At 44.5% G+C, this 27,858-nt stretch overlaps 1 protein-coding gene and 1 pseudogene across 1 annotated transcript; one reads left to right on the top strand and one right to left on the bottom strand.

Annotated features, from left to right (window-relative positions):
- Window positions 1-1,377: 1,377 nt before the first annotated feature.
- wnt11f2 (wnt 11, family member 2) lies at window positions 1,378-12,888 on the bottom strand. Its single transcript, XM_070882022.1, has 5 exons — window positions 12,815-12,888; window positions 12,204-12,439; window positions 5,946-6,223; window positions 2,666-2,958; window positions 1,378-1,552 (listed from the first exon to the last, which is right to left on the bottom strand). Exons 1-5 carry the CDS (start codon window positions 12,886-12,888, stop codon window positions 1,378-1,380), a joined length of 1,056 nt encoding a protein of 351 aa, XP_070738123.1.
- Window positions 12,889-14,593: 1,705 nt separating this feature from the next.
- Window positions 14,594-14,770, top strand: LOC139266523 (U2 spliceosomal RNA; annotated as a pseudogene).
- Window positions 14,771-27,858: the final 13,088 nt, after the last annotated feature.

Here is a 27,858-nt window from a genome sequence, read left to right as displayed (position 1 = left end):
AACAGATTATCTGGTCATTATCACATTGCTGTTTGTGGGAGCTTGCTGTGTGCAAATTGACTGCACGTTTCCCACATTACAACAGGGACTTAACAGTAAGTACTTAATTGGCTGTAAAGTGCTTTGAGACATCAGGTGGTCATGAAAGACTCGATATGACTTAGTGTCTGTCGGTCTGTCTGTCTGTCTATCCCCGAAAAGTGAAATCCCGAGAATGAGAACACAGTGAGTGCCATGGCTTGTGATAGATTTGAAGTAGTTGGTGAGGTAAACAGGAAAAATTACCTTTAAGTTAAAGATACCACGCATATCTCCTCTAAAATGACTATCACAGAACTTTAGACCAGTAAAAAATGTTTTATTTAGCAAAATAAATAATAAGCAGACATTAAACAAAAACACAAAGTGGAGGTACCAGCTGGCTACTACAAAATGATGAAAGTGATACCGAGTGGTATAATACCCATTCCCCTGTTCATGTACATTAGAACTGTCCTCACCAAAGCTTGATACTCCAGCTTATGTTAAAATGTAATATACTTAGCCTGCCCTCTCCCAACCACCTCCCGCCGCCCCCCCCCACAAAAAAAACACTTCTATAAATAAGAACTGCCAAGTACTTAGCAACACTGAAAGCTTTACAACAAAATCCTTTTCCAAGATCTGTCGGTGGTCGGATGGCACATTTATTGCACATTGTCATAATCTCCAGCACATAGGAATTCATCATCTTATAATGGCTTAAAAATGGCACTCCCAATGAGGGGGAATGTCTGTATGGCATTGTTCGAGATCTGTTGTGCTGCACTATACTTACAGCATTTCAGAGTTAAGGATTCTGAATGGATAATCCGTCTCATTTGTTCCCTCAGTGCTGTAAAGTGTGCCCTGTTTAATGTTTCCCAGAGTAAGCAGCACTTCTTTTGCTTTTGTGCTTTTTTGTTCAGCATTTTCCTTTCTCTTGAATAATCGATCATTATTGATCGCAGCTCTCCTGTTTTTCAATGCCATTCTCTTTCCTCAAATCACTGGCACTCATCCTGCCAAACATTTAGGCTGTCCTTCAGGTCATGAAATATAGCGAAGGAACAGAAGGATTTTCATGATAAATGAAGATGTGTCCATTTGCCAATCTTTTGAAGATAATGAGCAGAGTCCTTTTTCTTGGCTCTTTGATTTTGCCTCTTCTCTGCTGTTCTTTTCTTTCGATATGGATGTTTATCTCAATTCTGCTCATTTTCCCAGTAGTATCCAAGCAATGTTGGTCTTTCTTTGGCAACCAGCCTCCAGGCTTTTTAAAATCAATCCTATGGTTTATGTCCTCACACACTGCTCCATTTTGTCTAGTGCTATGATGCCATTTTGTACTATAAGGTGTTACTTACACACATACCTTTCTGCAGTCCTTTCACATTTTTTGCAGGTTACGTAACAGCACCAGTGATATTTGCAATTGCATCTCTCTATAATCGTCTCTGTGTACGCATTGTATCCCCGGCCACAGCACATTAGGTTACAGCTGTCGCTGCCCATGGAAGTCTTGTTACACTGTCTGTATGTGAAGCAAATAAAGGAAGACTCATTATAGATCATTTCAAGCAACAGACCATACTAGATTTACCATGAAATTGGACCTGCATCAATTGAATAGAGTGACAACAGGCTGCCTGGAGGCTTGGGACATACTATAGTGTCAGGCACATGTTTGACCCTATTTAATAACCTGGCAAAACCCCATATATAAAGGGCATAGCACCAGACAGATCCCAGGTCTGTGCTGTTGTCAGAATTCAGGTGGGACTCTACAATTAGCCTCGGTGGGCCTGAACTATTATAGGGGGGAGGGTGAGGGGAAATCACCCAGGTTTCATGCTCCTGGTCACCAACTGATGATCCTTTTTAGAAAGTACAAGTGTGTAGACATCTGATGCAGAGAGGGTTGATCTCAGCTGTGATCACCTCTATAGTCAAATAGCAAATTGGTTCCCTATTTGATAAATCCTAAACGCCAATCATGAGCGTTATACCTGATACGTCCACTAGAGCCAAAAACATAATATGCAGCTAAAAACAACAAGCTGTATCTGTCACTTGGGCATTAGCAGGTGACCAAGTAGCATTAATATATTCTGCCCGCTTTTTTCCCCTACTGGTTTTTCTCTTATTCTGTTTCTCTTTGCAATCCCTATGATTGTGAGATTTGTGAATATTATCATAGTGAAGGAAAGCAAGAGACAACTATGAAGTGTGTGCTATCCGAGCATTCCGCGCCATAGTGTAACCTCTCCCTTAAAAGAATAGGTCCCCAAATAGGTTTCACAATCCCTGTGCGGGCTGGCATCAGCGAAGACCTCCTGTTCTATGTTAGTGAGAGAAGAGCGAAATGCTGAGATTTATAGGGGCAGTGCACTTCATTGTGATCTTCAGACAGGAGGGCACGATGTATTGAAACTTCTGCCCAAAGTCAATAGGCTGCTGATTCTCACGATCCAAACACCTGAGGAATGGTCACTGGGTAAAGCTGGGAGGGTGGATGGCATATGTGGAATTGTATCTCAGCAGGACTGACTCCCATCTAATCAGGAGGGGAATAAATCCATCACATCTAGTTACTGAATACAGGAAATGGAGACAATGTAAGAAGCGCAGTTGACCTGGCCCCTACCTCTCTTGAGTGCCGTAGGAGCCTTGCTTTTCACTTGTTGTACAGTAGTCAGGTGAGCCCACCAGGTAAATCAGCTCACTCTCCCGAACCGGCCTTATGTCGAGCTCTTTGGGCACGAGCTGTTTCTTTGTGCCAACGTGACGGTGGATCACTCTGGTGGCTGCCAGGTACTTTGCCTTCAGATCCACAGCAATGTTGTTTAGTTCCTGCAATCCCTTCCAGCAGGTTTTTACAGAGCATGAGCCCGAAACACCATGGCACTTGCACTTGGTTTCCAATGAATCAATCAACATCTGTTAAGCGAGAATGCATGTGAGCAAGGATAAGTAAAAATGAAAATCTTCGCCTGCACATAATTCATCGGGTGGGGAGAGATCCTTAAGTATGGAACAAGGAATGCCACACTCAGCCCTTGCACACAACATGTAGTCTAGTCTCCCTCTACTTCACCCATTTACTCTCCCACGGTAAAAGTTCTACATATAACTCCCTGGTTGCTAAATGTTACCAAGCATATCCATCTATTCTCACATCTCTGCTTATTAACCTATAGTTCCAAATAACATTCTACTCTTCTCACTCCTTCCCTGGATCCAGCGACAGTGAAATCTTTGTCCCATGTGGTTTATTTGATCATCTTGGCTTCAGGAAAGCTGATCTTCTGGCACGGCTATAATAATCAGCCTATTCCAAAACCTCCACTTTAATACAATATCACAAGGCAGGTTTAGACGAAGAAGGTCCAGATAAAGAAAGCATTCAGCTTAATTGATTTCAACCTTCCATGATGTTTGCTGCAGGGAAAATATATCTGCTGTAGTGTGGGCTTTTTGCAACATGATATGATGCTTTTAATGCTCGGGCTTAATTTCATGCTTTTAAATGTAAAACATTTTAGGGGTAGATGTGACAATTGATAAGACAATGTCATTGTTACCTCACGTTTTCTAATGTTACCCCAAATTAAACTCTGATCTTTTTATCAATCTCAGATAGCACATTATTCCTCAGTGACAGCATAATTGGTGATCTGATCTGAGAGCCCCTTCAATGCTTTCCTTGGACAATGAAGTGTCCCATAATGGCCTACATGATGTGATTCTTGATCTTTCTTCTTCTCTTGATAAGTCCAAAGCGTTTGCAAGTTGCTTCCCCATGAAAGTATAGCTAAGCAATGGGTAGATTGAGTGTAGATACCACATTATACTTTCAGGAGTGGGGCTACCCTGGCACACTATTTACTCTCAGCATGTGAAGATGCTATGGGTATATTGTATCGAAGTGACTATTTGTACTGTGCTTGTGCTGTGGAGTCCCCGCCCCTGATCCTCCTACCTGAACCGGAAGTAGGACCCTGCAATCAGTCCGACTACGTTCCGCATGGGGAGAGAGAGAGATTCTGGGGGGTACAGAGGTGGCCTGGTGGGGAAAGAGAGGGATCCTGGGGGGGAGAGATCGAGCTTATCCGCAAGCTGCAGCGGGGAGTATGGAGAGGAGAGAGACTGGGGGAGTGAGAGTGCTTGGGGGAGGGGGGGGGGGAGAGTTTGGGGGGTGGGGGGTGGAGAGAGAGTCCGGTGGGGATGGGGAAGAGAGAGAAGGGGTGGAGGGGAAGCGAGAGACGGGGTGGGGGGGGGGGTGGTGGAGGGGGGTGGGGGGGTGGAGGGGGGGGGAAGAGGGGAGAAAGGTTCTTCCAATCCAGAACTCGTGACACTGTCACTATTCATTTCATTCAATAAACTTGTTAACAATCTGCACACAATGTCCCATCTATGGCAGGGCGTGGGCGGTCATGAACTTGCGCTGGGGCAAGGGACTTCGGTTGTGGGAGACAGCACTTGCACTGGTGTAAGGGACTTCAGCTGGCGCTTGAGGTGTCTTCTGGGGAGATCTATCCTCTGTGGCTTCTGGAAGTCAAAATGGATTGGGTTACAATTTACGAATTCAATGAGAACTTGGGATGGGCAGTACCAGTTACACATTCCAGCGAAACTTCAGGGTATGGCTTATCCTCCAGGGGGACCAATCAGAGACAAGGGCTAGCCATTTTTACAGCACAAATAAACGCGTCCATATTATATACCCTCAGTAAGTGGAACCGTTCTGTTATACTGCATACTCTTACAGGTGGAGCTTCTGCATAATGCAGTATACTTTTGTGGGTGGAGTGATCTCTGAGTTGCCCTAGTTATGTGTATATACTCAATATGTGAATTTGCCCTGGGCTTATTTTCATCTCTGCATTGCTCTCCTTGCTGCTTGCTGCTTTCTCCACTCCTCCATTAACTTCGTCCAAACCTCTACTGAACAAATCATGTCTGACATCAAGTCTGACATCAAGTCCCACTCCCTTACTCGCCCAGTCTTCACCAACCTTCATTGGTCTCATCCCCTATTATTTTGAATCAATATCCTTGTACTCGTCTATAAATCACTGTAAATTCTACAATGCCTTTCCTACCACTATGACTTCCTTTGCACCTATCCACTTCCTCCATTCCACCTTCAGGCGCAGAGACTTCAATCATCATACTCTGGAACCCCTCAACTTTAATACAACTTTAATGCCTCCTCAAAACCTACCTCTTTATCCATACATTCAGTCACCTCCCCCAACTCTTCCATTTTCTTCTCTGTTAAGCAGTTTGGGGCATTTCACTACTACATTAAACATGGCATTTTTTAAATTTTTATTAGTGGAGTTGTCCTGGTGATATTGTACACACTCAGTATATGGTGCATCCCTGAATACTTTACACTCAGTATATGGAGCGGCACTACTTGTACTGTATATCTTGGTATTTGGAGGTGTTCTGATTATACTAGTTCTACTGGTTGGGGAGTCTAGGACTACGGGGCATAGTCTAAAAATTAGAGCCCGACCTTTCAGGAGTACAATTAGGAAACACTTCCACATGCAAAGCGTGGTAGAAGTTTGGAATTCTCTTCCACAAATGGCAATTGATGCCAGATCAATTGTTAATTTTAAATCTAAGATTGATAGATTTTTGCTAACCAAAAATATTAAGCGATAAGGGCCCAAGGTAGATATATGGAGATCAGATCACAGATCAGCCATGGTCACAGATCAGCCATGATCTCATTGAATGGCAGAACAGACTCCTGTTCCTACGTTCCTATAGTCTTGAGGCTCAAATTGAGGCTTGTTTATATTCATACACTGATTTAAAATATATAACGCAGCATGAATATTATACACAATCATTGAGATGCAGTTTAACCATGGCAGGAAGTAAACGCTTCAGTCTGTTAGCCATTTTACCTGTCTGCCAACGTCATTGTTGTGCATATTCATCAGCCTGTTTGCCTGTGTTCCAGCCCTGTTGCCTTTCATTGGTGCATCTGCAAAAACAGAGCCAAGCTGCAGCCCATAGCGCAGGTTGTCCCCACAACCACCCCACCTGAAGTCAGGCCTGGGCACCTCAGCCGGGATCAGACCACAAGAGCAGCTTGGCAATTCACCAGAAGCACAGAACCGAGCGATGGAGTGACTGAGTGCAGCAGAGGAGAGGGCATACACAAAGGATGATTCCCTTGTTCCTGCAACACACGCAAAAATAAAGCAAATAAAAGACATGAAGACCACAGTCAAGCCTCACATTAAGATTTCAATGAAGACCACTAGTTATTAACTAGTTATTAACATACTAAAATACTGAATATGCATCCTTCGGATGAGATCCCATCTGCCCCCTCAGGTAGATGTAAAAGATCCCATGGCACTATTTTGAAGAAGAGCAGGGGAGTCCTCCCCAGTGTCTTGGCCAATATTTATCCCTCAACCACGAATTGCACTAAAACAGATTATCTAGGCATTATCACATTGCTGTCTGTGGGAGCTTGGTGTGTGCAAATTGATGGCCGCGTTTCCTACATTACAACAGTGGCTATACTCCAAAAAGTACTTCATTGGCTGTAAAGCGCTTTGGGGCATACTGAGGCCCTGAAAGGCGCTATATAAATTAGAGACCTTTAAACTTGTTTTTTTTTTATAATATCCATCCATTCCTGGATTTTTATGGATTGGTGCATCATTACTGCCTATTTCTCAACTTAAAAACACCAGAATGTTCTCTCTTGGCAATGGATCACCAGATGAGTGCATGCCACACTAGTGATAACATCCCGCATATTGTGTGATAACATGCGCACACAGTGTGTGCAAAGATGTTATGAGCAATATACACTGATCGGATTGAAAAAGGAAAATTACAAACCAGATATTAACTGAACCTTGTGTATTATGGATTTTTAGCTGTTATTGTTATAGCACTGCAAGGAGCGTGTTCCCCACTAAAGTCTCCAATGATCAGCAGCTATAAACAAGTAGCCTTTTCAGATCGTCTGAGCCTATGCCTCATAAATATCTCCCTCTGGAACTGGCACAAACATCAATCATTCTCAGAAAGGCAAAGAAACTCATATTCCAAACTCTGTTTGATCATAATTTCTTATTGGTGGTGTCAACTGTACAAATTACTGAAAAAAAATCTGAAAAACATTTTTATTTGTGTCCTTTTTTTCTTTCACAGCTTATTGTTACTTGTAAATTTCCTGAGGGATTATCATAGTGTAATCTGGATATTTTAGCTTCATGGATGCAGGGTGAAAACTACATCTCCCATAGTGCACCTCTGCCTCTCATGTACACAGGTACCTGCACAGGCCCACATGCTGAGACTGTTTCCATGGCAGCTGAGAATCCACAGCACACAAGGCTAACCCCTGGGCCCAGACAGAACTACAGGCCTAGGTAAGATGAGTCCTCCAGAAATCTGACATTAAATGACCAATATTATGCATAGGTTTCGTCATTTATTTTTCAGATGTGAATATTATAAATATTTTTAGCTGCATACATGATTCTGACTGAAAAAGGAAAATGGCAGATGAAAGTGTTAGAGATTATAGGAGTGATTTGATTGGTTGTTATTTGGTATTTACCAATGCATGAAAGATAGATCTCGTGTATCTTTCATGTAAATCAAAGGATTTAATTGCTCAGTTCTCCACCTGTGCTGCTCATTCCTCACTGCTACTTCTGATTTGTTCACATTTAGTTACTCAAAAATATGATTAGTAACTAAACAGATTTGAGCCTATCAGTATTTCTTTTGCCCTACATGATGCTTTGAAGGCGTGATGCCTCTGAGGCCACATTTTCAGCTATGATATTTCCTGCATACACTTGAAGCACGACTTTTAGTGTTACAGGTTTGGGAAGTAACTGCTGGATCTTTATCTTAATACAGCCAGAGGAATAATTTCAAAAGGAAAGAAAGGGGGCTAAATTATGTTTCGTGTACTGAAGCGGTTAGTTTTATTTATGTAAGCATTTATATTTATTGCTTTTCAAAAGTTCTGCCAAAACTTATCCCAAGTGCAAGAGCTGGAGGATGTAGTTCTATTATATAATATATTTCTTGTTATATGGTATAATGCTTCAGTCCTTCTAAAGAGCATTAGCAACTGACAATGAGCAATACCATGAAAGGTCCATGAGTAGTTATAAAGCATATGCAAGAAAGAATTGAACAAGAGCACATTACCTCTCAAGCCTTGCTATGACTCAGTTACATAAAGTTGCACTGCCATGGAACTTCTCCCAAGTTACTTCACCTCCTGAGGGAGATTGAAATTACTGCCAGACTCCAAAAGTCAAATGGTCAACAACTTCAGGATATCCAACTAATAATGCTAATAAAAAGGATATGTTGCAAGCAAATTATTGCACATGAATTGTACTGAAGGATTCGGACAACATACATAAATCATTGGAAAATTAACCCTTGTGATTTATGATGCCATCTGGATCCATTGAGAGAATATATTGTGTGTTTACAAAGTGATGAAGCAATCAAAGGATGCAAGTTATAGATCAGAGCAAAGACTGAGGAGAGGTGATCAACCGAACCCCAAGATTGTATTCGCTGTCAATAAGTAACTCCTGTACATCCAGTTTTTTTAATTACATGGAATACTTTCTTTTCTTAACATGATTGCAGCTTGAGCCCTCAATATTACAATACTGACTACTCTACAAAAGTACATTGGCTATAAAGCACTTTGAGAGGTCCGGTGGTCACTATATAAATGCAAGTCTGTCTTTCTTTCTCAATATAGGACCTCACAGAACATTGGGTCGCTGGCTTAGGACCTCACAGGACAGCAGTTTATTTTGGATGGTGAATTAGGGAGGAATTTATGACTGGAATTCACTTGCTAATATCAATGGCTTCTCTATCTTGATATATATAATTGATACATTCATTGATGTAGACAGATCCCAAACGAAAGCAGACAGATTTTAGAAGATTGTTTCAATGCAGTTTGAAATGGACTTTCAGTGCAATGCTGCGGTATTGGTACAACCCTGACTTCTAACCTCTAACTTTTATTCTATGTAGGAATTTAAAGTGGGGAGTAGAAAGCGTCACATAGGGCGAGCTTAAATTATATAAAAACAAATTGCATTTATTGTATGACTTTCATGTAACAAAATATCACAAGGTGCTTTACAAGGTAGCTGCAGACAATTAACAAAAAGTTGGAAAGAAATTAGAAAATGTGTTTAAAAGCATGCTGTAAAATATTATGTTTTAATAGGTGGAGAGAGGAAGCAAGACTAAGGGGTTTTGGGAAGGGAATTCCAAACTACAATGACTGAAAACTCTACTGCTCATGGTAGTGCAAAGGGAACTGGAATGCTATTGGAAACTGTCTGGGTTGTAGGGCTGGAGAAGATTGCAGAGGTACGGTGGAGCATTGCCATGGACGCATTTGAGGACAATGATTTTAATGGAAATGAATTGGGGGAACAGAATAATGCATCTTTCTGAAATCTGGAGGTAACATTTCAAAGATTTTCACCATCAACAACAATCTATTTATGATTAAGTGAAGAAATGCTTCTAAATGCAGAACGCATTGAAGGGATGGTGATGTTCTTCTTTTAGGAGTGAATCTCACAACACAATTCTGGGTGAACTGCACAGTGATTTTTATTAAACTAGACAGCAAGAACAAAAGTCTGAACTTTGACTGTTGCCTTTTTTTAAAATCCTGTCCACAGGCACAGTTGAGCACGTTTCCCGTTTCACTCATGCATGACTACGCCCACTTCTCTCATGCACCCTTTGTTTTAAATGCTCAGCCTTATCCGGCTTTGCACTGTGTAAAAGGATGCCACCCTTTTGTTTTATTTTAAAAACATCCATTCAATGGCAGACAATACATTGAAAGACATTACTCAGACAAATAGCATGAGGCGGCTCAGTGTAATTCTATCTAAGGCAGCAGTAGGTGTACAGATTTTGTGTTAGTAATCTATGATTAGGTATGAACATTTTATTGTAAGTTTATTTCAACCCTAAAAAGAAAGTTCATAGAATCATAAATAGTGCAGCACAGAAGGAGGCCATTCAGCCCATCGAGTCTGTGCCGGCTCTTTTGAAGAGCAATCCAGTTAGTCCCACTCCCTGGCCCTTTCCCCGTATCCTTGCAAATTTCTCCTTTAAGGGTTCATTCAATTCCCTTTTGAAAACTACTGTTGAATCTGTATCCACCACCCTATCAGGCCGTGGATTCCAAATCCTAACCACTCATTGCATAAAAAGGTTTTTCCGACCTTTTTACTCATGTCGCTTCTGGTTCTTTAGATCCTTCAGTCATTGGAAACAGTTTCTCTTTATTTACTCTTATCTAAACCATTCACAATTTTAAACACTTCTATCAAATCTCCTCTTAGCCTTCTCTGTTTTAAGGAGAACAACCCCAGCTTCTCCAGTCTATCCATGTAACTGTAATCTCTAATCTCTGGAAACATTCTAGTAAACTTCTTCTGTATCCTCTACAAAGCCTTCATGTGTTTTGCAAAGTGTGGTGCCCAGAATTGGATACAACAGCTAAGGCTGGACTAGTGTTTTATGTAGGTTTAGCTTAACTTCCTGACTTTTGCCAAATCCCAAGATTTGTTAACTGCTTTGTTCTTGCAACCTTCAAAGATTTGAGCACAAACACCTTCAGATCTCTCTGTTCTTGCACACCCTTTAAAATTGTACCATTTAGTTGTATTGTCTCTCCTCATTCTTCCTATCAAAATGCACCACCTCACACTTTTCTGCATTGAATTCAGCTGCCATTCCACCAACCTGTCTATTACTATCTTCCTCACTCTTCGTGTCACTTTCCCCCCACGTTTTGTGTCATCTGCAAACTTTGAAATTGTGCTCTGTACCCCCAAGTCCAAGTCATTAATGTATATCAAAAACAACAGTGGTCCTAGTACTGAACCCTGAGGAATACCACTGTATACCTCCCTCCAGACCTGAAACCTGCCATTCACCACAACTCTGTTTTCTATCCCTTAGCCAAATTTGTATCCCTGCTGCTACTGTTCGTCTTCCTCTCCGCCTCCCTCTCCATAAAACCTACTCTTTTATCAAACTTGTGGTCACCCCTCCTAATATCTCCATCTTTGGCTCAATGTTCCATTTTTTATTAGGCCTCTTTTGTTTCTATGTTTGGCTGAGGTGTTAAATCCAAGACCTTATCTTATCTGTTCAGGTAGATGTTCAAGTAGCGCCCATGGTGCGATTTGAAGAGCAGCAAGCTTTCCCAGTGCTCTAGCCAACACTCTTCCCTCAACCAACTCAATTAACAACTTTTCATCTAATTGGCTGTGTGGAATTGGCACCTGTATTTCTGCATAACAACAATGCCTGCATTTCAAGAATAATTATTTGGTTAGGAAGTTCTTCGAGACATCCTGAGGACATAAGGCACTATATAAATGCAACTTCTACACAGACATAATCTGTTTTAGTGCTATTGATAGAGGGAGGAATTTTGGCCAGGACAGTGGGAGAACACCGTTCTTTTCTTCAAAAAATGCAATGGGATCCCTAACCTCCTAGGTGTCAGCCTTGGCTCAGTGATAACACTCTCGCCTGTGTCAAGAGGTTTGTGGGCTCAAGCCTCGCTCCAAAGATATGATGCACATAATCTAGTCTGGTATTCCAGTGCAGTACCGATCGGAGATACTGTCCATCACAATAGATGTTAAACCGATACTCTTTCAGGAGCACGTAAAAGATCCCAGGGCACTATTCAGATAGAGCAGGGGAGTTCTCCCGGTGACCTGGCCAATAGTTATCCCTCAACCAACATCACTAAAACTGATCTCATTACTGTTTGTGAGAGCTTACTGTGTGAAAATTGACGACTGCATTTCCTAATTATAGTGACTACATTTCAAAAAGTACTTATTTGGCTGTAAAGCGCTTTGCGACGTCCAAGGCGCTATATAAATGCAAGTCTTTCTTGTTCCCTAAATCACAGACCACATTAAAGACCTGGTGGGAGGACAACACCTCGAGCAATGCAGCACGCCCTGTTCGTACGGCACCTGGAGGTCAGCACAGTCATGATGTGGGACTTCAAACACTGAACCTTTTCACTGGGAAGACTATCGCTTGCTGATGAAGTGGGATGTACAGTATCGCGAAGACACGTGCATTACCTCTGTTCAAGTCCGGACTGAAGTGGGGTGCTAAGTGGATGGAGGAGCAGTTCCACCTCATGTCTGCCATGGTTTTCTGGCACACCAAGCGCGTCTGCTTAGCCGCGAAGACGATGCTGTGCATGAGTTCCAGGTTCCTCCGGCAGAGCTGCACCTGGTCCGGCACCAAGCCACCGGCCAGCTTGCAATGCTGAGTGTGGTTCCAGCCCAACGCCGTGCCGCTCACCGCGATGCCACTGTGAACCAGAGCAGACGTGTGCACATGCTCAAACATCTTGCTTCATAAAAACATTTAGGAAATACACATTCAGCAAGAAGTTATAAACATAACTTGTGTTCCTCGCAATTGAGTGGATTCAAAGCACCGACCAACCCCACCCAATGACTCTAAGATCCAGTTGGATACGATTTTTGGACTACTCAAGTAAAAGATTATTTTCTTTTAGACAATATAAACAGAATAAACCCCGGTTCTTTTTTTAAGTGCCCTGGGTTCGTTATCTACCGGGGAAAACAGCAACAAATCAGATTATTTAAATTTTTTAAATATATTCTATCATTCACGCTTAAATCAAACGGCTGTACCTGCAGGGGCAGAAACGTGTACTTACAGCCACTGTATGGCGCCGCACCGCCGCCAGTGAAGCAGAACCAGCAGCAACATACAGCGAATGCCCATCTCCATTTTCAACCTTCCCCAATAAGCAGCCAGATGATCACTGACACTGCCCGATACAAAGTCCGTCTGACTGTGGCAAGACCTGAAATAACACACAGAAAGTTGGTCAAATAAACCGACAGGCTGCGTTAATCTTTAATGGGCTTGGAAAGACGTCGCCATGGTAAACCTTTTTTTTCAATCTCTCTCTAAATGGCTGGGACGATGTGATCAATTTCACAAAGTGTCCGAATCAAAGGAGATGGAAGCAGCCAGCAGAAATCTTTCCAGAGGAGCCAGCCACTCCGCCCTCAGATCTCTGGCTGATTGATTTAGCTGCTCAAGGGTCCGAGTTGTAAAACTGCGCTTTAATCCCGGATTTGAAGTTTCCATCTATTCCTTTCGCTGCCTTTTTTGTGTTAACTTTTCTCCCAATGCAGTGGTCTGTACGAATTCCGGGTTGATAGACTGGGATTTGCAATACATAGACAGATGGGTGATCGGGACACGTTTGGTGTGGCGGAGATCGCTGCTCATGAAGTTTGTAAGTGGCCTGGAATCCCCTTTGCTTTTATAGCTGAGTGTGACGCGGGCCGTGGCCCATTCCAGCCAAAGATGTGGATTTCAGGTGGAATGAATGGGACTGGCGGCAGCTGCCGGACATCAAAGGGGGGGGGGGGGGGGGGGGGTGGAGACGGATTGCTATTCATTTTAATCCCGCACTGGCCAAATACACACAGTGCAGCTCCTGACAACACCATATGCCCCTGTGGGTTTACTCCAGGACACTTCTGCAAAACATGCATTTATTGTACTGGAGAAATGCGATCTGGCTTTGAAATTCATTCAGTCTCCCATCAGGGCTGGGGGGACCCCCACACACACACACACTCTCTCAGAACCTCCGGCTATTGGCCAATTGATTATATAAGCCGTCCTCCTAACCAGCTGGTAAAGGAATCAAAATTATATATTGCTGTTTATTAAACAATTGCCCAAAAATGTAGCGACCAAAAGCATCCGAGTTGTAAGTAATTTGAACGACACTGTTGCAGTTTCAGACGCCGATTGTCCCAAACGGTTTGCCTAAAGCACAGTAAACTTCATGTACTCGGAGACACTTGGGGTTTTACTGTATTTTTAAAAATATTATATATTATACTACTTTATTTTTTATATTATTTTATTATATTATTTTACCCAGATCTAGCTTTAAATCCGCCGTTAAGTTGCGCTGATACCGCTCTGCGCTGCCCAAGTTTGTGTTCCATTTTTATGCAGCGCCTCAGATGGTTTTTCGAACCTCCAGGCATCTCTCAGCAGTCAAAATACAAACACCGTTCTGCCCACGCTTTCATAATCCGCAGTAATTTACAGTCAGCAAAGAGTTTAAATCGTTCCTAATCCCGTTGCTACCAGTACCAAACTGATCGTATCCGATGCCTAATTTCAATAACGTTTCCTAATTTAAAGAAAACTCCTTGTGATAGACCAAGTAGTGGCAGACAAAACAGGCATGGATTCTGATCCAATATACACGCTTGTCCAAACCGTCTAGACCCAGACGGCCCACCAACCCTGACTATCTGGTCCTCGAACACACGTAATTCAATCATTTTTTTTAAACTTAAAGTCCTTACTGGTGTTCCTTGTTTCAATGTGTGTTTGGAGTTTGGGAAATGGCTGTTATTAGTGCTGCGCATTATTGGTCTGCCATGGTTTTCTGGCACACCAAGCTTCTCGGCCTTTTGGCTAAGATCAAGTGTAGTATCTTCTTATCAGTTTAATATCCCCTATGGGGACCTGATATTAAATTGTTTTTTGGACAGGGAGCTGGATCAGGGGCTTGCCCCGTCCACTCCATGCACCGACCTGGTATTGCAATATTTCCAGGAACGGTGCAACTTCGCCTCTCGGCCTTTTGGCCTAAAGTCAAATATATTGGCGCAAAGTGATCTTTGGCGTTAGAGTTGATCTGGAAAGAAATTGGACATAAAAAAAAAATTATCGGTGATCAATCCTAATACAAAATATCAAGGTCTATCAGTATCAGCGACTTGAGAATCTGCATAAACTAATTAATGGCAACATGGATTTTTTTAAATTTCAAAATATATACTTTAATCATATAAAAATTTGCACGATACATTGGAAGGCAGTTCAGTACATTTGGATGTGGTCAGCAATTCCATACAATACATTTGGATGCTGACGGCAGTTCTGTTCAGTACATTTGCTTGCTTTACATTTCAGGGTACAATTCAGTACAATCCAGGATACATTGTAATACAGTCATCAAATTACGTTACATGTGGCGTAACGGGTGAGGGTACAGTTACATTACTAAACAGTCGCTGAACTTGCATTATACATGGCACTGCATAGGTGTTTTCAGATCATGGTGCTCTATGTATACAAAAGTTTACAAGTACAGCCCAAGGGTAGTTTTATACTGATTCCAGCCCCTGGGTTTACTGTGGTGGAAGGGCTTTAAACTGTGGCTCTTCCCCACCGTGCCTTTGCGGCGACTGCACCAATTTTTAGTGCGTCCCTCAGCACGTACTCCTGGATCTTGGATTGTGCCAGTCTGCAACACGCAGACGTGGACATCTCCTTGCTCTGGAAGACCAGCAAGTTTCGGCAAGACCAAAGTGCGTCTTTCACCGAGTTGATGGCCTTCCAGCAACAGATGATGTCTGTCTTGGCGTGTGTCCCTGGGAACAGTCCGTAGAGCACAGAGTCCTGTGTTACGGAGCTACTTGGGATGAACCTCAACAGCAACCACTGCATCTCCATCCAGACCTGCCTTGCAAAGGGGCAGTCCCAAAGGAGATGGATGACACCACAGCCAACTTGGTGGCAGAGTGCTGTGTCTCTGAAACCCCGGTTGTGCATGAAGGATCTGACGGGTAGGGTCCTTCTCACTGCCAACCAAGCTACGTCTTGGTGCTTGTGTGAAAGTTCTGGTGATGAGACATTCTGCCAAACGAGTTCGACAGTCTGCTCAGGGAACTGCCGACAGGATCCATCATTGCCTTCTTTTGTAGGGCGTCCAGGACCTTGCATGCCGACCACTGCTTTATGGCCTTGTGGTGAAAAGTATTTTTTTTGAAAAACTTTTCCACGAAGGACAGGTGCTGAGGCATTGTCCAACTGCTCGGAGCGTTCCGCGGCAGCCTGGCCAGACCCATCCTTCGCAACACCAGGGACAGATAGAATCTCAGCACGTAGTGACACTTGGCATTTGCGTACGAAGGGTCTATGCACAGCTTGATGCAGCCACACACAAAGGTGGCCATCAGGATGAGGGCCACATTCGGCATGTCCTTTCCCCCCTTGTCCAGAGATTTGTACATCGTGTCTCTGCGGACATGGTCCATTTTCGATCTCCAGACAAAGTGGAAGGCGGCTCGGGTGACTACCATGGCACAGGAGCGGGGTATGGGCCAGACCTGCACCACATACAACAACAGCGACAGCACCTCACTCCTGATGACCAGGTTCTTTCCTGCAATGGAGAGTGAGTGCAGCTTCCGCCATCCCAGTTTATGTTTCGCTTTAGCGATATGCTCCTTCCAGTTTTTGACACACGCCCCGTCCGCTCCGAACCATATTCCCAAAAGATTCAGGTAATCTGACTTCACGGTGAAGGGAATAAAGGATCGGTTGGACCAGCTTCCAAAGAACATGGCCTCGCTTTTGCTGTGATTTACCTTCGCTCCCGAGGCCAGTTCAAACTGGCCGCGGACCGACTGTGGATCTGAGCAAAAGACGGCGATGTCATCCATGTACAGGGAGGTCTTGACCTGAGCGCCTCTGCTGCCTGGGATTGTCACTCCCCTGGATTCAGTGTGGAACTGAATCCAGCCAGAATCAGCACCTCCTTCTGGGGAGAAGAGGGAGGGTAGCCATGAGTGTAGAACTGAACCCAGCCATAGTCAGCAACTTTTAGGGGAGGGAGGGGAACCAGTGAGTCTATATCTGAACCCAGAAAGAGTCAGCAGCTTTAGGGAAGGAGAGGAGAGCCAATGAATGTGGAACTGAACCCAGCCAGAGGCAGCACCTCCACGGGAAGAGGGGTTGGGAACAAGTGAGTGCGGAACTGAGCACAGTCAAACTCAGCAACTTCAGGGGAGGAGAGAGATGGGAGGGAGGGGAACCCGTGATTGTACAACTGGACCCAGCCAGAGTCAGCATCCTTAGTGGAGGAGAGGGGAGCCAGCAAATATCGAACTGATTCCAGCCAGAGTCAACAACTTCAGGGAAAGAGAGAGATGGGAGGGAAGGGAACCCGTGAGTGTAGAACTGGACCCAGCCAGAGTCGGCATCTTCAGCGGAGGAGAGGGGAGCCAGTGAGTGTATATCTGAACCCAGCTCGAGTCAGCATCGACAGGGGAGGGGAGGGATGGGAATGAGGGGAACCACTGAGTGTAGAACTGATCCCAGTCACAGTCAACTCGTTCAGGGGAGAAGAGGGAGGGGAACCAGTGAGTGTAGAACTGATCCCAGTCACAGTCAGCACCTTCAGGGGAGGAGAGGGAGGGGAACCAGTGAATGTAGAACTGAATCCAGACAGAGTCAGCACCTTCAGGGGAGGAGAGGGAATGGAACCAGTGAATGCAAAATGATCCCAGCCAGAGTCAGCATATTTAGGAGAGGAGAGGGGAGTCAATGAGTGTAGAACTGAACCCAGACAGAATCAGCATATTTAGGAGAGGGAGAGGGGAGTCAGTGTGTAGGACTGCTCCCAGACAGAGTCAGCAACTTTAGGGAATGATTGGGCGGGGAAGCAATGAGTATCGAACTGAACCCAGACAGAGTCAGCAGCTTCAGGGGAGGCGAGGAAGGGGAACCAGTGAGTGTAGAACTGAACCCAGCCAGACTCAGCACCTTCAGGGGAGGAGAGGGAGGGGAATAAGTGAGTGCAGAACTGAACCCAGCCAGAGTCAGCATCTTTAGGGGAGGAGAGGGGAACCAGTGAGTGTAGAACTGAACCCAGCCAGAGTCAGCATCTTTAGGGGAGGAGAGGGGAACCAGTAAGTGTAGAACTGAACCCAGCCAGAGTCAACATCTTGAGGGGAGGAGGGGGAGGAAAACCAGTGAGTGTAGAACTGAATACAGCCAGAGTCAGCACCTTCGGGGGTGGAGAGAGATGGGAACCAGTGAGTGTAGAACTGAACCCAGTCAGAGCCAGCGTCTTCAGGGGAGGAGAGGGGAACCAGTGAGTGGGGAACTGAACCCAGCCAGAGTCAGCACCTTTAGGGGAAGGACAGATGAGTGGGAGGGAAACCAGTGAGTGCAAAACTGAACCCAGACAGAGTCAGCATCTTCAGCGGAGGAGAGGGGAGCCAGTGAGTCGATATCTGAACCCAGCCAGAATCAGCACCAACAGGGGAGAAGAGGGAGGGGAACCAATGAGTGTAGAACTGAACCCAGCCAGAGTCAGCACCTTCAGGGGAGGAGAGGGAGGGGAACCAGTGAGGGTATTGGTGAGGCCGCACTTGGAGTACTGCGTGCAGTTTTGGTCACCTTTCTTAAGGAAGGATATACTAGCTTTGGAGGGGGTACAGAGACGATTCACTCAGCTGATTCCGGAGATGAGGGGGTTACCTTATGATGATAGATTGAGTAGACTGGGTCTTTATTCGTTGGAGTTCAGAAGGATGAGGGGTGATCTTATAGAAACATTTAAAATAATGAAAGGGATAGACAAGATAGAGGCAGAGAGGTTGTTTCCACTAGTCGGGGAGACTAGAACTAGGGGGCACAGCCTCAAAATACGGGGGAGTCAATTTAAAACCGAGTTGAGAAGGAATTTATTCTCCCAAAGGGTTGTGAATCTGTGGAATTCTCTGCCCAAGGAAGCAGTTGAGGCTAGCTCATTGAATGTATTCAAATCACAGATAGATAGATTTTTAACCAATAAGGGAATTAAGGGTTACGGGGAGCGGGCGGGTAAGTGGAACTGAATCCACGGCCAGATCAGCCATGATCTTGTTGAATGGCGGAACAGGCTCGAGGGGCTAGATGGCCTACTCCTGTTCCTAATTCTTATGTTCTTATTATCCTTCCTGATGGACTCGGCAAAGGGCTCGACACAGCACAACATGGATTCAAACTTTATATGTGCCCCCCCCCTCACCCCCCCAAGGCTATATCTATGTACGGCAGCAAGCTTGGGAAGTCTTGCTTTAAAGGATGAGTGTAGTACTCTGTTCAGATCTGCTGTACCTTTGAAGTGTCTTTGAAATGAAAGTTGTCAAACTGAGAATTAGCATGAGAATGGGACAGAGATGAAGCAAACAGTGGCGGTGCTATCTCAGTAAAAGCAGGGGCAGACAGGGCATGCTCGGCATCTAATACATATTAACAATACCAGTATTTGTTCCTGTCAATTAACTGTAGACAGATTGCAGAAAATAACTTTGAAAAGTAAGGTAAATTTGTATAGAGGTCGCCATGTGAAAAGCAGCTGTCTAAAAATAGCTTTAATTTGAATGCAATGGAGAAAATCATTGTGTTATCTTTTTCCATCATCATTCCTGTGTTTGGCAAGTACCGGAGTAAATATCAACAAATGTACCAGATCAATTAAAATTTATCATGCAAATCAAATACATTAGCCCTTTAGTCTGTAAAAAAAAAGTGCTTAGTGACAGCAAGGGACAAGTGACAGTATTGAGTGCAGGCTAGAATTGTTGTCAAACTGGTTGAACAATATATCACAATTTTAAATGCTCCTGTAGACTGAGTTGTTAATAGCTCTGATTGATCCCTGGGATGAGAAGGTTGTCCTTTGAAGAGAGATTGAGTAGACTGAGCTTCCTAGATTCTCTAGAGTTTAGAAGAATGAGAGGTAATCTCATTGAAACATATGATATAAGTGGCAAGTAACATTTGCGCCACACAAGTACCAGGTAATGACCATCTCCCAGGTGTCAGTGGGGATGTTGCACTTTATCAGGGAGACTTTGAGGGTGTCCTTGTAACGTTTCCTCTGCCCACCTTTGGCTCGTTTGCCGTGAAGGAGTTCCGAGTAGAGTGCTTGCTTTGGGAGTCTCTATTTCACGCCGAGAGCATGCAGAAATCACGTGCAGGCAGCGGAAAGAGCGTGCGGCAAACCAGTCCCACCCACCCTTTCCCTCAACGTCTATCTGTCCCACCTGTGACAGGGACTGTGGTTCTCGTATTGGACTGTTCAGCCACCTAAGGACTCATTTTAAGAGCGGAAGCAAGTCTTCCTCGATTCCGAGGGACTGCCTATCTACCACCTGCAACTTTCATTCCCTCCACCACTGATGCACCATAGCTGCAGTGTGTACCATGTATAAGATGCACAGCAGCAACTCGGCATGACTTCTTTTGCAGTACTTCCCAAGCCTGCGACCTCTACCACCTAGAAGGACAAGGGTAGCAGGTGCATGGGAGCACCATCACCTGCAAGTTCCCCTCCAAGTTACCATCCTGACTTGGAAATATATCGCCGTTCCTTCAACGTCGCTGCGTCAAATTCCTGAAACTCTCTCTCTAACAGCATTGTGGGAGTACCTTCATGACAAGGATTGCAGCGGTTCTTGAAGGTGGCTCAGCACCACCTTCTCAAGGGCAATTAGGAATGGGCAATAAATGCTGCTGGCATTGCTAGCGATGCCCACATCCCAGAAATAATTTTTTTTTAATTCTGAGGGGGGTGGACAGGGTAGATGTGGAGAGTTTTTTTTCCTCTGGCTGGAGAGTCTAGAACTAGGGAGCATAGTCTCAGGATAAGGGGTCGGTCATTAAAGACTGAGATGAGGAGAAATTTCTTCACTCAGAGGGTTGTGAATCTTTGGAATTCTCTACCCCAAAGGGCTGTCAATGCTGAATCATTGAATATATTCAAGGCTGAGATAGATAGATTTTTGAACTCTAGGGGAATGAAGGGATATGGAGATTGGGCAGTTATGAAGATCAGCCATAACCTTATTGAATTTCTCGAACTCTCTGAAGCCTTTGATACAGTCGATACAGTTGACCATACCATCCTTCTCCACCACCAGTCCTCCATTGTCTAGCTCAGTGGGACTTCCCTCGCTTGGTGCCACTCTTACCTATTCAATTGTAGCCAGTGCTTCTCCAGCACTGGTTTCTCTTCCCACACCCCCACAATACCTCTGGAGTCCCCAAGGATCTATCTGCTGCTGAAACCCTCATCCATGCCTTTGTCAGCTCCAGATTCAACAATGCCAGCCTTGCATCCTTTACTCTACATAAACTTCAGCTCATCCAACACACTTCTGTTTGTATCCTAAGCTGCACCAAGTCCCACTCATCAATCACCCCTGTGCTTGCTGATCTACATTAGCTTCCTGTCCTTCAACGTCTCAAATTTAAATTTCTCATCCTTGGCCCAGTATTTGCAGTCAGCAGCGATGGAACGGTGCTCGCCATTCATTACGCTTACAGCTGCCCACAGACTTTTTCTGAGCTTATGAGCGGCAACTCTTATTTTTTGTGGGTATGTGACCCCTTAAACTATGGGCATGTGTGAATTTTCTCATTGAAAAGCCGGCAACAAGGGAGGACCTGACAGCTGTGTGGTCACATGGTCACGCAGCTTAAAGGATACATTGCTCATCTGGCGTCTAAAACAGTGAGACACCCTGTACAGGGGATCTGGGATCCTGTGTGAAGTGAGCAAGGAAGAGTGTGTCTCTCCAACCAATTAGATCGATGAATCCTCACTGAGACACGCAGTGTTAGAACCTTCACTTTTGTGCTTATCGCCCAAAAATATTTCCGGCGTGGGTGGTAAAAAAGGGTTTTCAGATCGCTGGCTTCTAGCCCATTCTCAAAGCACCTAGTCTCCATTTTTGAAATTGGGCGTTACCGTGAGCGATATGAAATGGGCGTCGCGTTAAAGTTTTTGGCCTTCTGCCGTAAAGTGTCGCCATCCTTAGCAACGGCATGGCAATGCATGATTCCCGCAATTCAGGAGGTCAAGGGTCATCATGACATGCGCAGAGGACGAGACAGATAGAGAGGGAGCTCAGACGCACTGAAAGTGTATGTGGCTGTGGTGTGTAGTTGTCTGGCTGTTGTGGGAGGCACGAGGGAGATTCACCAGCAACAAAAAGCCTACTAAGCACCAAGAACATGGCTGGCACCAAGTTTTTGTCCAACAAATAAGATATAACATGGAAGTGATGGAGGAGGCCCTGGAGCTGGTAGCCAGGGACACTGGTGACAGAGGGCTCCCAGTGGTCCCGGAGCGCGGCACTGCACCCCAAGGTGCCGCACCCCCATTGCCAACCACACATGAGAGCCAGCAGCAACATCTTGCTTCTGGCTCAGAGCATGTTCCCGCCGCCTCGGGACCGTCCTCTTCTGTATCCATCCAAGCAGCATTTCGACCGTCACCGACCGCCCCCCCATCCCACGCCCCACCCCCCCCGCCCCCATCCCCCCCAATGAAGCATTGTCTGAGAAGCTCCTTGGCCAGGCGGCTTGGAGTCAGGAGGGGAAGAGGAAGGAGTAGAGATGGGGAGGAGAAGCGGTGGAGGGTGGCGGGGAAGAGGTGGTTTGTACAGAATTATTGATGATTTCAGACTAATGCTCGGTTTAAATGTTTTTTATTGAACAAAACCTTGTAGCGCATTGGTTCAGATAGCTGCACCATTACACGCTGGTGATTCCTTAACATCAAAGGGTATAATTACATTTAACTTCAATCAACTTCAACTTTATCTGTTAGCAAGGTGATGCCCACCATTGATGCATGACCTGCACACCCAGCAGTGTGTCGGCCTTGTAAATAATACCCACGTCTTTCAGGCAAAGCGATCATTGATGAGCTCCTGATGTAAGGCTCTTGTAGCTATCATGCCACCATGGGCCCTTTCATGCAGTCTACAGTGGGGCGGGGGCATGGCTTCAGCGTCAGCCTGATTGTCTGGGCCGATGTCAGCATCCGTCTCCTCGTCCTCCTCTTCCTCTCTCTGGTGTGGTGGACTGTCAGACTCATCAGGCAATTCTTATCCCTCCTGATAGCCAAGTTGTGCAGCATGGAGCACACCATCACAAATTGAGTTACCTGCTCAGGGTGGTATTGGAGCTTGCCCCCTGAGTGGTCCAAGCATCTAAAGCACTGCTTAAGCACTCCATTGGTTTTCTCCATGATATTACGAGTTGTTCTGTGGCTCTCGTTGTATCACCTCTCGGCTTCGGTGTGGGTGTCACGCAGGGGGGTCATCAGCCAGGTGGTGTCACCAAGCATCCAGCATTGACCGTGTGGCTGATTGTTAAACAAGTCAGATACAGTGCTCTCATGCAGGATGTGAGCATCATGGATGCTGCCTGGAAATTTAGTATTCACTGCCATTATAATTTGCTGGTGGTCGACATCCAGTTGGACATTCAGGGAGTGGAATCCCTTGCGGTTCCTGAAAACCTCTGCATCCTGAAAAGGTGCCCACATCGCGATGTGCGTACAGTCTATTGCTCCCTGCACCTTGGGGAAGTTTGCAATTTTGGAGAATCCTAGAACTCTCTCACTCTGTGCCTCCCTGGTCAAAGGGAAGCTGATCAAGTCCCTCCTGCATGCGTACAGTGCTTCAGTGACCTGTCTAATGCAGCGATGTGTGGCATGCTGAGAAAGTCCGCAAATGTCTCCAGCTGTGTCCTGCAAAGAACCCGAGGCATAGAACGCTAGTGCCGCGGTGACTTTGACCTCAATGGACAATGCAATACTGATGGTGCTGGCTGGCTGCAGATCTGCCCTTATCAGCTGGCATACCTCAGTGATAACCTCTTTGTGGAAGCGCAGTCTCCGAAGGCAGGTGGTGTCGGGCAAGTCGAGGTAAGAATGCTTCTCCTTGTACTTGCGGAGGGTGTGACGTCTGGACTTCCTCAACAGTCTGTCATGTCTTACATTGGGCACATAATGCTGTGGAGCGTACCTTCGGTGATGTCAAGTCTGCAGTATGTAATTGGTCACCAAGAGAGGGTGAGAAAGGACAGGCCCCATTGCAGTAGCTCTCTGTTTTCCACCGATTGGTCACAAACAAGGAATGTCCCGACGAAGACACCTATTCAATTCCAATCGGTCGCAGTATGGTCAAGATGTTTGTAGAGATGTTCACATCAACTCCAACGACCTGCAGAGTACATCCGAACTCCGCCGAGATTGAAGCACAGCAGCCTTTTAAAGGATGCGACATGTGATGTAGAACATGGCGTCCATAACGCTGTGATTAGTTCTGGTTAGTTCCACTTTTTCTGGGCGTTTTTTTGGGGCAAGCGATGTTGTGGGCGATATGTGTGTGAGGTGGTGAAAGTGACGCTGGGCAATCTCATGGCCGCTAGTTTCGGTAAATATACTCTTTACGACAAAAAAAAGTGGGCGGGCAGTATTATTGAATCTCGCCATTAAATCAGTGCGGAAATTAATGCTGGGCGATATTATAGGCGTTGATTTCGTCCATTCTGATGATTTCGCCCCAAAAAAGTAGGCGGGCGGTATTATTTTTTCCCGCTGTTAAGCACATGGGGAAAGTAACGCTCAGCGATAAGTTTCCTAAAAATGCCCATCAGCTTCCATTTTGTGCCAAAATGGGTGATATATGGGCGTTGTACATCATTTCGGCAGTAAAATGGGCAGTAAGTGGGCGTTAAGCATACAAAAAAAGTGGAGGTTCTAGCTCGCAGAGTCTAAACCAGGAAGTGTAAATTCAAATCTATTCAATGTAAAAGCATTGTATAGACTGCAAAATAAAGAGAGGGAAAGAAAGATTTGATTAAGAGAGAGATAAAAGAGATAGAAAGAAACATTTAAAAAGTAAATATTTTTATTTTTATTTAAAAAAATCTCCAACAATAATTAAAATCTGAAGGAATGAGACTCCACACTTGTAAAAGTACATTTTCTGTGCCAAGGAGGTAGTTTGGCAGGAATTAAGACTGATCTCACTGTTAAAAATTCACTTACATTTGAGTGGACAAGCCCTAACTTTTTCTGGCGTGTTTAGTGCAAATCTAGTGGGTAAGTACCTTTTCGGCGTGGAAGCAAGTCATCCTCGTTTTGAGGGACTGCCTATGATGATGACCACTCCTTCACGCCCTTATATGTATTTCAATGCTGAGTCTGTTGGTGAGGTACCAGTGTAGCGAAGCTTGTGGAGGAGCAGGCCAAATCGGACAGTAACTTATAGATTTCCACGTTTTTCTGCGCATGTGCAGACACCGGAAGTTGCTGTCCGATTTAATCCTTAATAGCGCTGAGCGCTGATAGCCTTACCATTATTCCTACCACAAAATCTGGGTCCTTGTGTTGAAATCCCTTCATGGGCTTGCCCTCCCTATCGTTGTAATTTTCTCCACTCTGACAAACCTCCGATAACTGCGTTTCTCCAACTCTTGCTTCCTGTGCATCCCTACTCCTTGCGCCCCACCACTGGCAACTTCAGTTGTCTAGACCCTAAGGTTTTGACTTCCCTCAGAGTCTTACACCTCACCCACCTCCATCTCTTTCTTTAAGACCCTCCATAAAACCCACTTCTTTGACACAACTCTCAGTCACGCTTCCTAATATCTGTTGATTTTTGTCTACGCTTCTGTAAAGCACCTTGGGATGTTTTTCTACTTTAAAGGTGCTACAGGTTGTTGTTGTTGAGTTGGGTTGGATCGTCCACAATCAATACTGTAAGCCTGCCCTTGTGAGTTACTATGCACTAAAGTAGGCTGTGTGATTGATAATGAAGACGAAAGCTGCGGACTGCAGGAAGATATCAATGTCAGGTGGGCAGAGCAGTGGAAAATGGAATTTAATCCGGATAAGTGTGAGGTAATGTATTTGAGGAGGTCATACAAGGCAAGGGAATACACATTAAATGGTATGACACTGAAAAGTGTAGAGGAACAAAGGGACCTTGGAGTGCAGGTCCACAGATCCCTAAAGGTAGCAGGCCAGGTAGATAAGGTGGTTAAGAAGACATATGGAATACTTGCCTTTATTAGTCAAGGCACGGAATACAAGAGCAAGGATGTTATGCTTGAACTATATAAAACACTGGTTAGGCCACAGCTGAGTACTGTGTGCAGTTCTGGTCACCACATTACAGGAAAGATGTGATTGCACTGGAAAAGGTGCAGAGAAGATTTACAAGAATGTTGCCTGGACTGGAGAATTTTGGTATGAGGAAAGATTGGAAATGCTGGGTCTGTTTTCTTTGGAACAGAGGGGAGACCTGATTGAGGGGTATAAAATTATGAGGGGTCTGGATAGAATGGATATGATGGACCTATTTCCCTTGGCAGTGGGGTCAACAACTAGGGGGCATAGATTTAAAGTAATTGGGGGGAAGTTTAGAGAAGATATGAGGGGAAATTTGTTCACCCAGAGGGTGGTGGGGGTCTGGATCTCACTGCCTTAAAGGGTGGTAGAGGATTAAAAGATAATTGGATGTGCACTTAAAGTGCCGTAATCTACAAGGCTACAGACCAAAAGCTGGGAAGTGGGATTAGGCTGGATAGCTCTTGGTTGGCTGGCGCGGACACGATGGGCCAAAATGGTGTCCTTCCGTGTTGTAAATTTCTATGATTCTATGATTCTGAGACTAAAATTCGATATTTTGCCCATGCATTAGAAATTTCTATCAATGCATTCTTTAAAAGGAACACTGGTTGTGAAAAAAAAACACATCCAGTAAAATGGTGTGCCATTTTTGTTACACTGATGCCAATTATCACACAAGGATGTCACTGTGATTCACATTGATCTGATTTACATAATTGAAACATGCATTTGTAACAAATGAAAATAGTATGCTAAACAATACCTTAGCTAAACTGCAGCTGGAATATTGTGTTCAGTTTTGGGAACTCAATTATAGGAAAGACATAAATGTAGATGCACCAGGATGTTAGAAGGGGCGAGGCGTTACAGTTATGAAAAGTGACATGAGAAATTGTTTTTTTTTCACTAGAACTGAGAATGATAAGGGGCAATCTTTAAGTGTTGGAAGGGTTATGACATGTAAATAGTGAAAGGTTGTTTCCACTAATTGGGGAGATGGAAACAAGAGTGTATTAATTTAAGATAATAACACGAAGAATTAAAAGGGAGGCTAGAAAAATATTGGCCCAGAAATTGCGGTTGGAGCCAATAATTTCTACAAAAGTATCTGGTAGTCCCGGAGATTCGGCAACTTCCGCTCCTGGGGATCTATACAAAGGCCAGCGTAGGGACCCATGTATCCCAGGATCGTACGGGTTTCATATGGATCTCTGGGATCACGTGGGCCAGCCCAACCAATCAGAGTAGGGGGATCCCCATTTATACTTATGGTAATTCCGTATGTACGGAGCTCACATAGGTATGAATGGGATTACCCCCAAAACACACAAACACTGAAAAGAATTTTTTTTAACTCATTGCATATTTAAAATTAATTAAAATGCAATTTAATTAAATATTTTATACAATAATTTATTTTTTGGAAAAAAAATGTATATGTTGTAACATGGTAAAAAAGAAACTTACCTTAATGGACAGGGTTTTTAAAATATAAATGAGTGATAACATTATATTTTTCCATTTTAAAAAACTTTTACGTTGGTAAAAGCAGGAATTCTTGACAGATCACAAGTGCCAGGTTTAGGCGCATGCGCTTCGCATACCTAAACCTGGAACATGCTGGGACCCCATAGGTGTGTGAACACTTCGTACACATCCGTGGGGAGCGAGATTTCATGCCCATTCTTTATGCAGAAGATGGCTAGAATGTGTAATTCTCTGTCGCAAACTGTTCATAAAATATTTCAAGATGGAATTATAGTTTAGGTATAATGAGGAACATTAAAGGTTATGGAGATTGAGCAGGTGAGCAGTATCAGACTAGGTACTTCATGTGGAGAAAATGACCAGCACAGACTTGATGTGTTCAATGGCCTGCTTCCGTCCTGTAACATCTGATGATTCTATGAAACAAGAATATCATTGAAAGTCTGATAGCTGAACCA

The sequence above is a fragment of the Pristiophorus japonicus genome, chromosome 6 (assembly GCF_044704955.1).
Source record: "Pristiophorus japonicus isolate sPriJap1 chromosome 6, sPriJap1.hap1, whole genome shotgun sequence".
Taxonomy (NCBI): Eukaryota; Metazoa; Chordata; class Chondrichthyes; family Pristiophoridae; genus Pristiophorus; species Pristiophorus japonicus.
Note: the sequence above shows the minus strand (reverse complement) of the source record. Positions and strands in the feature narration are given on the sequence as shown.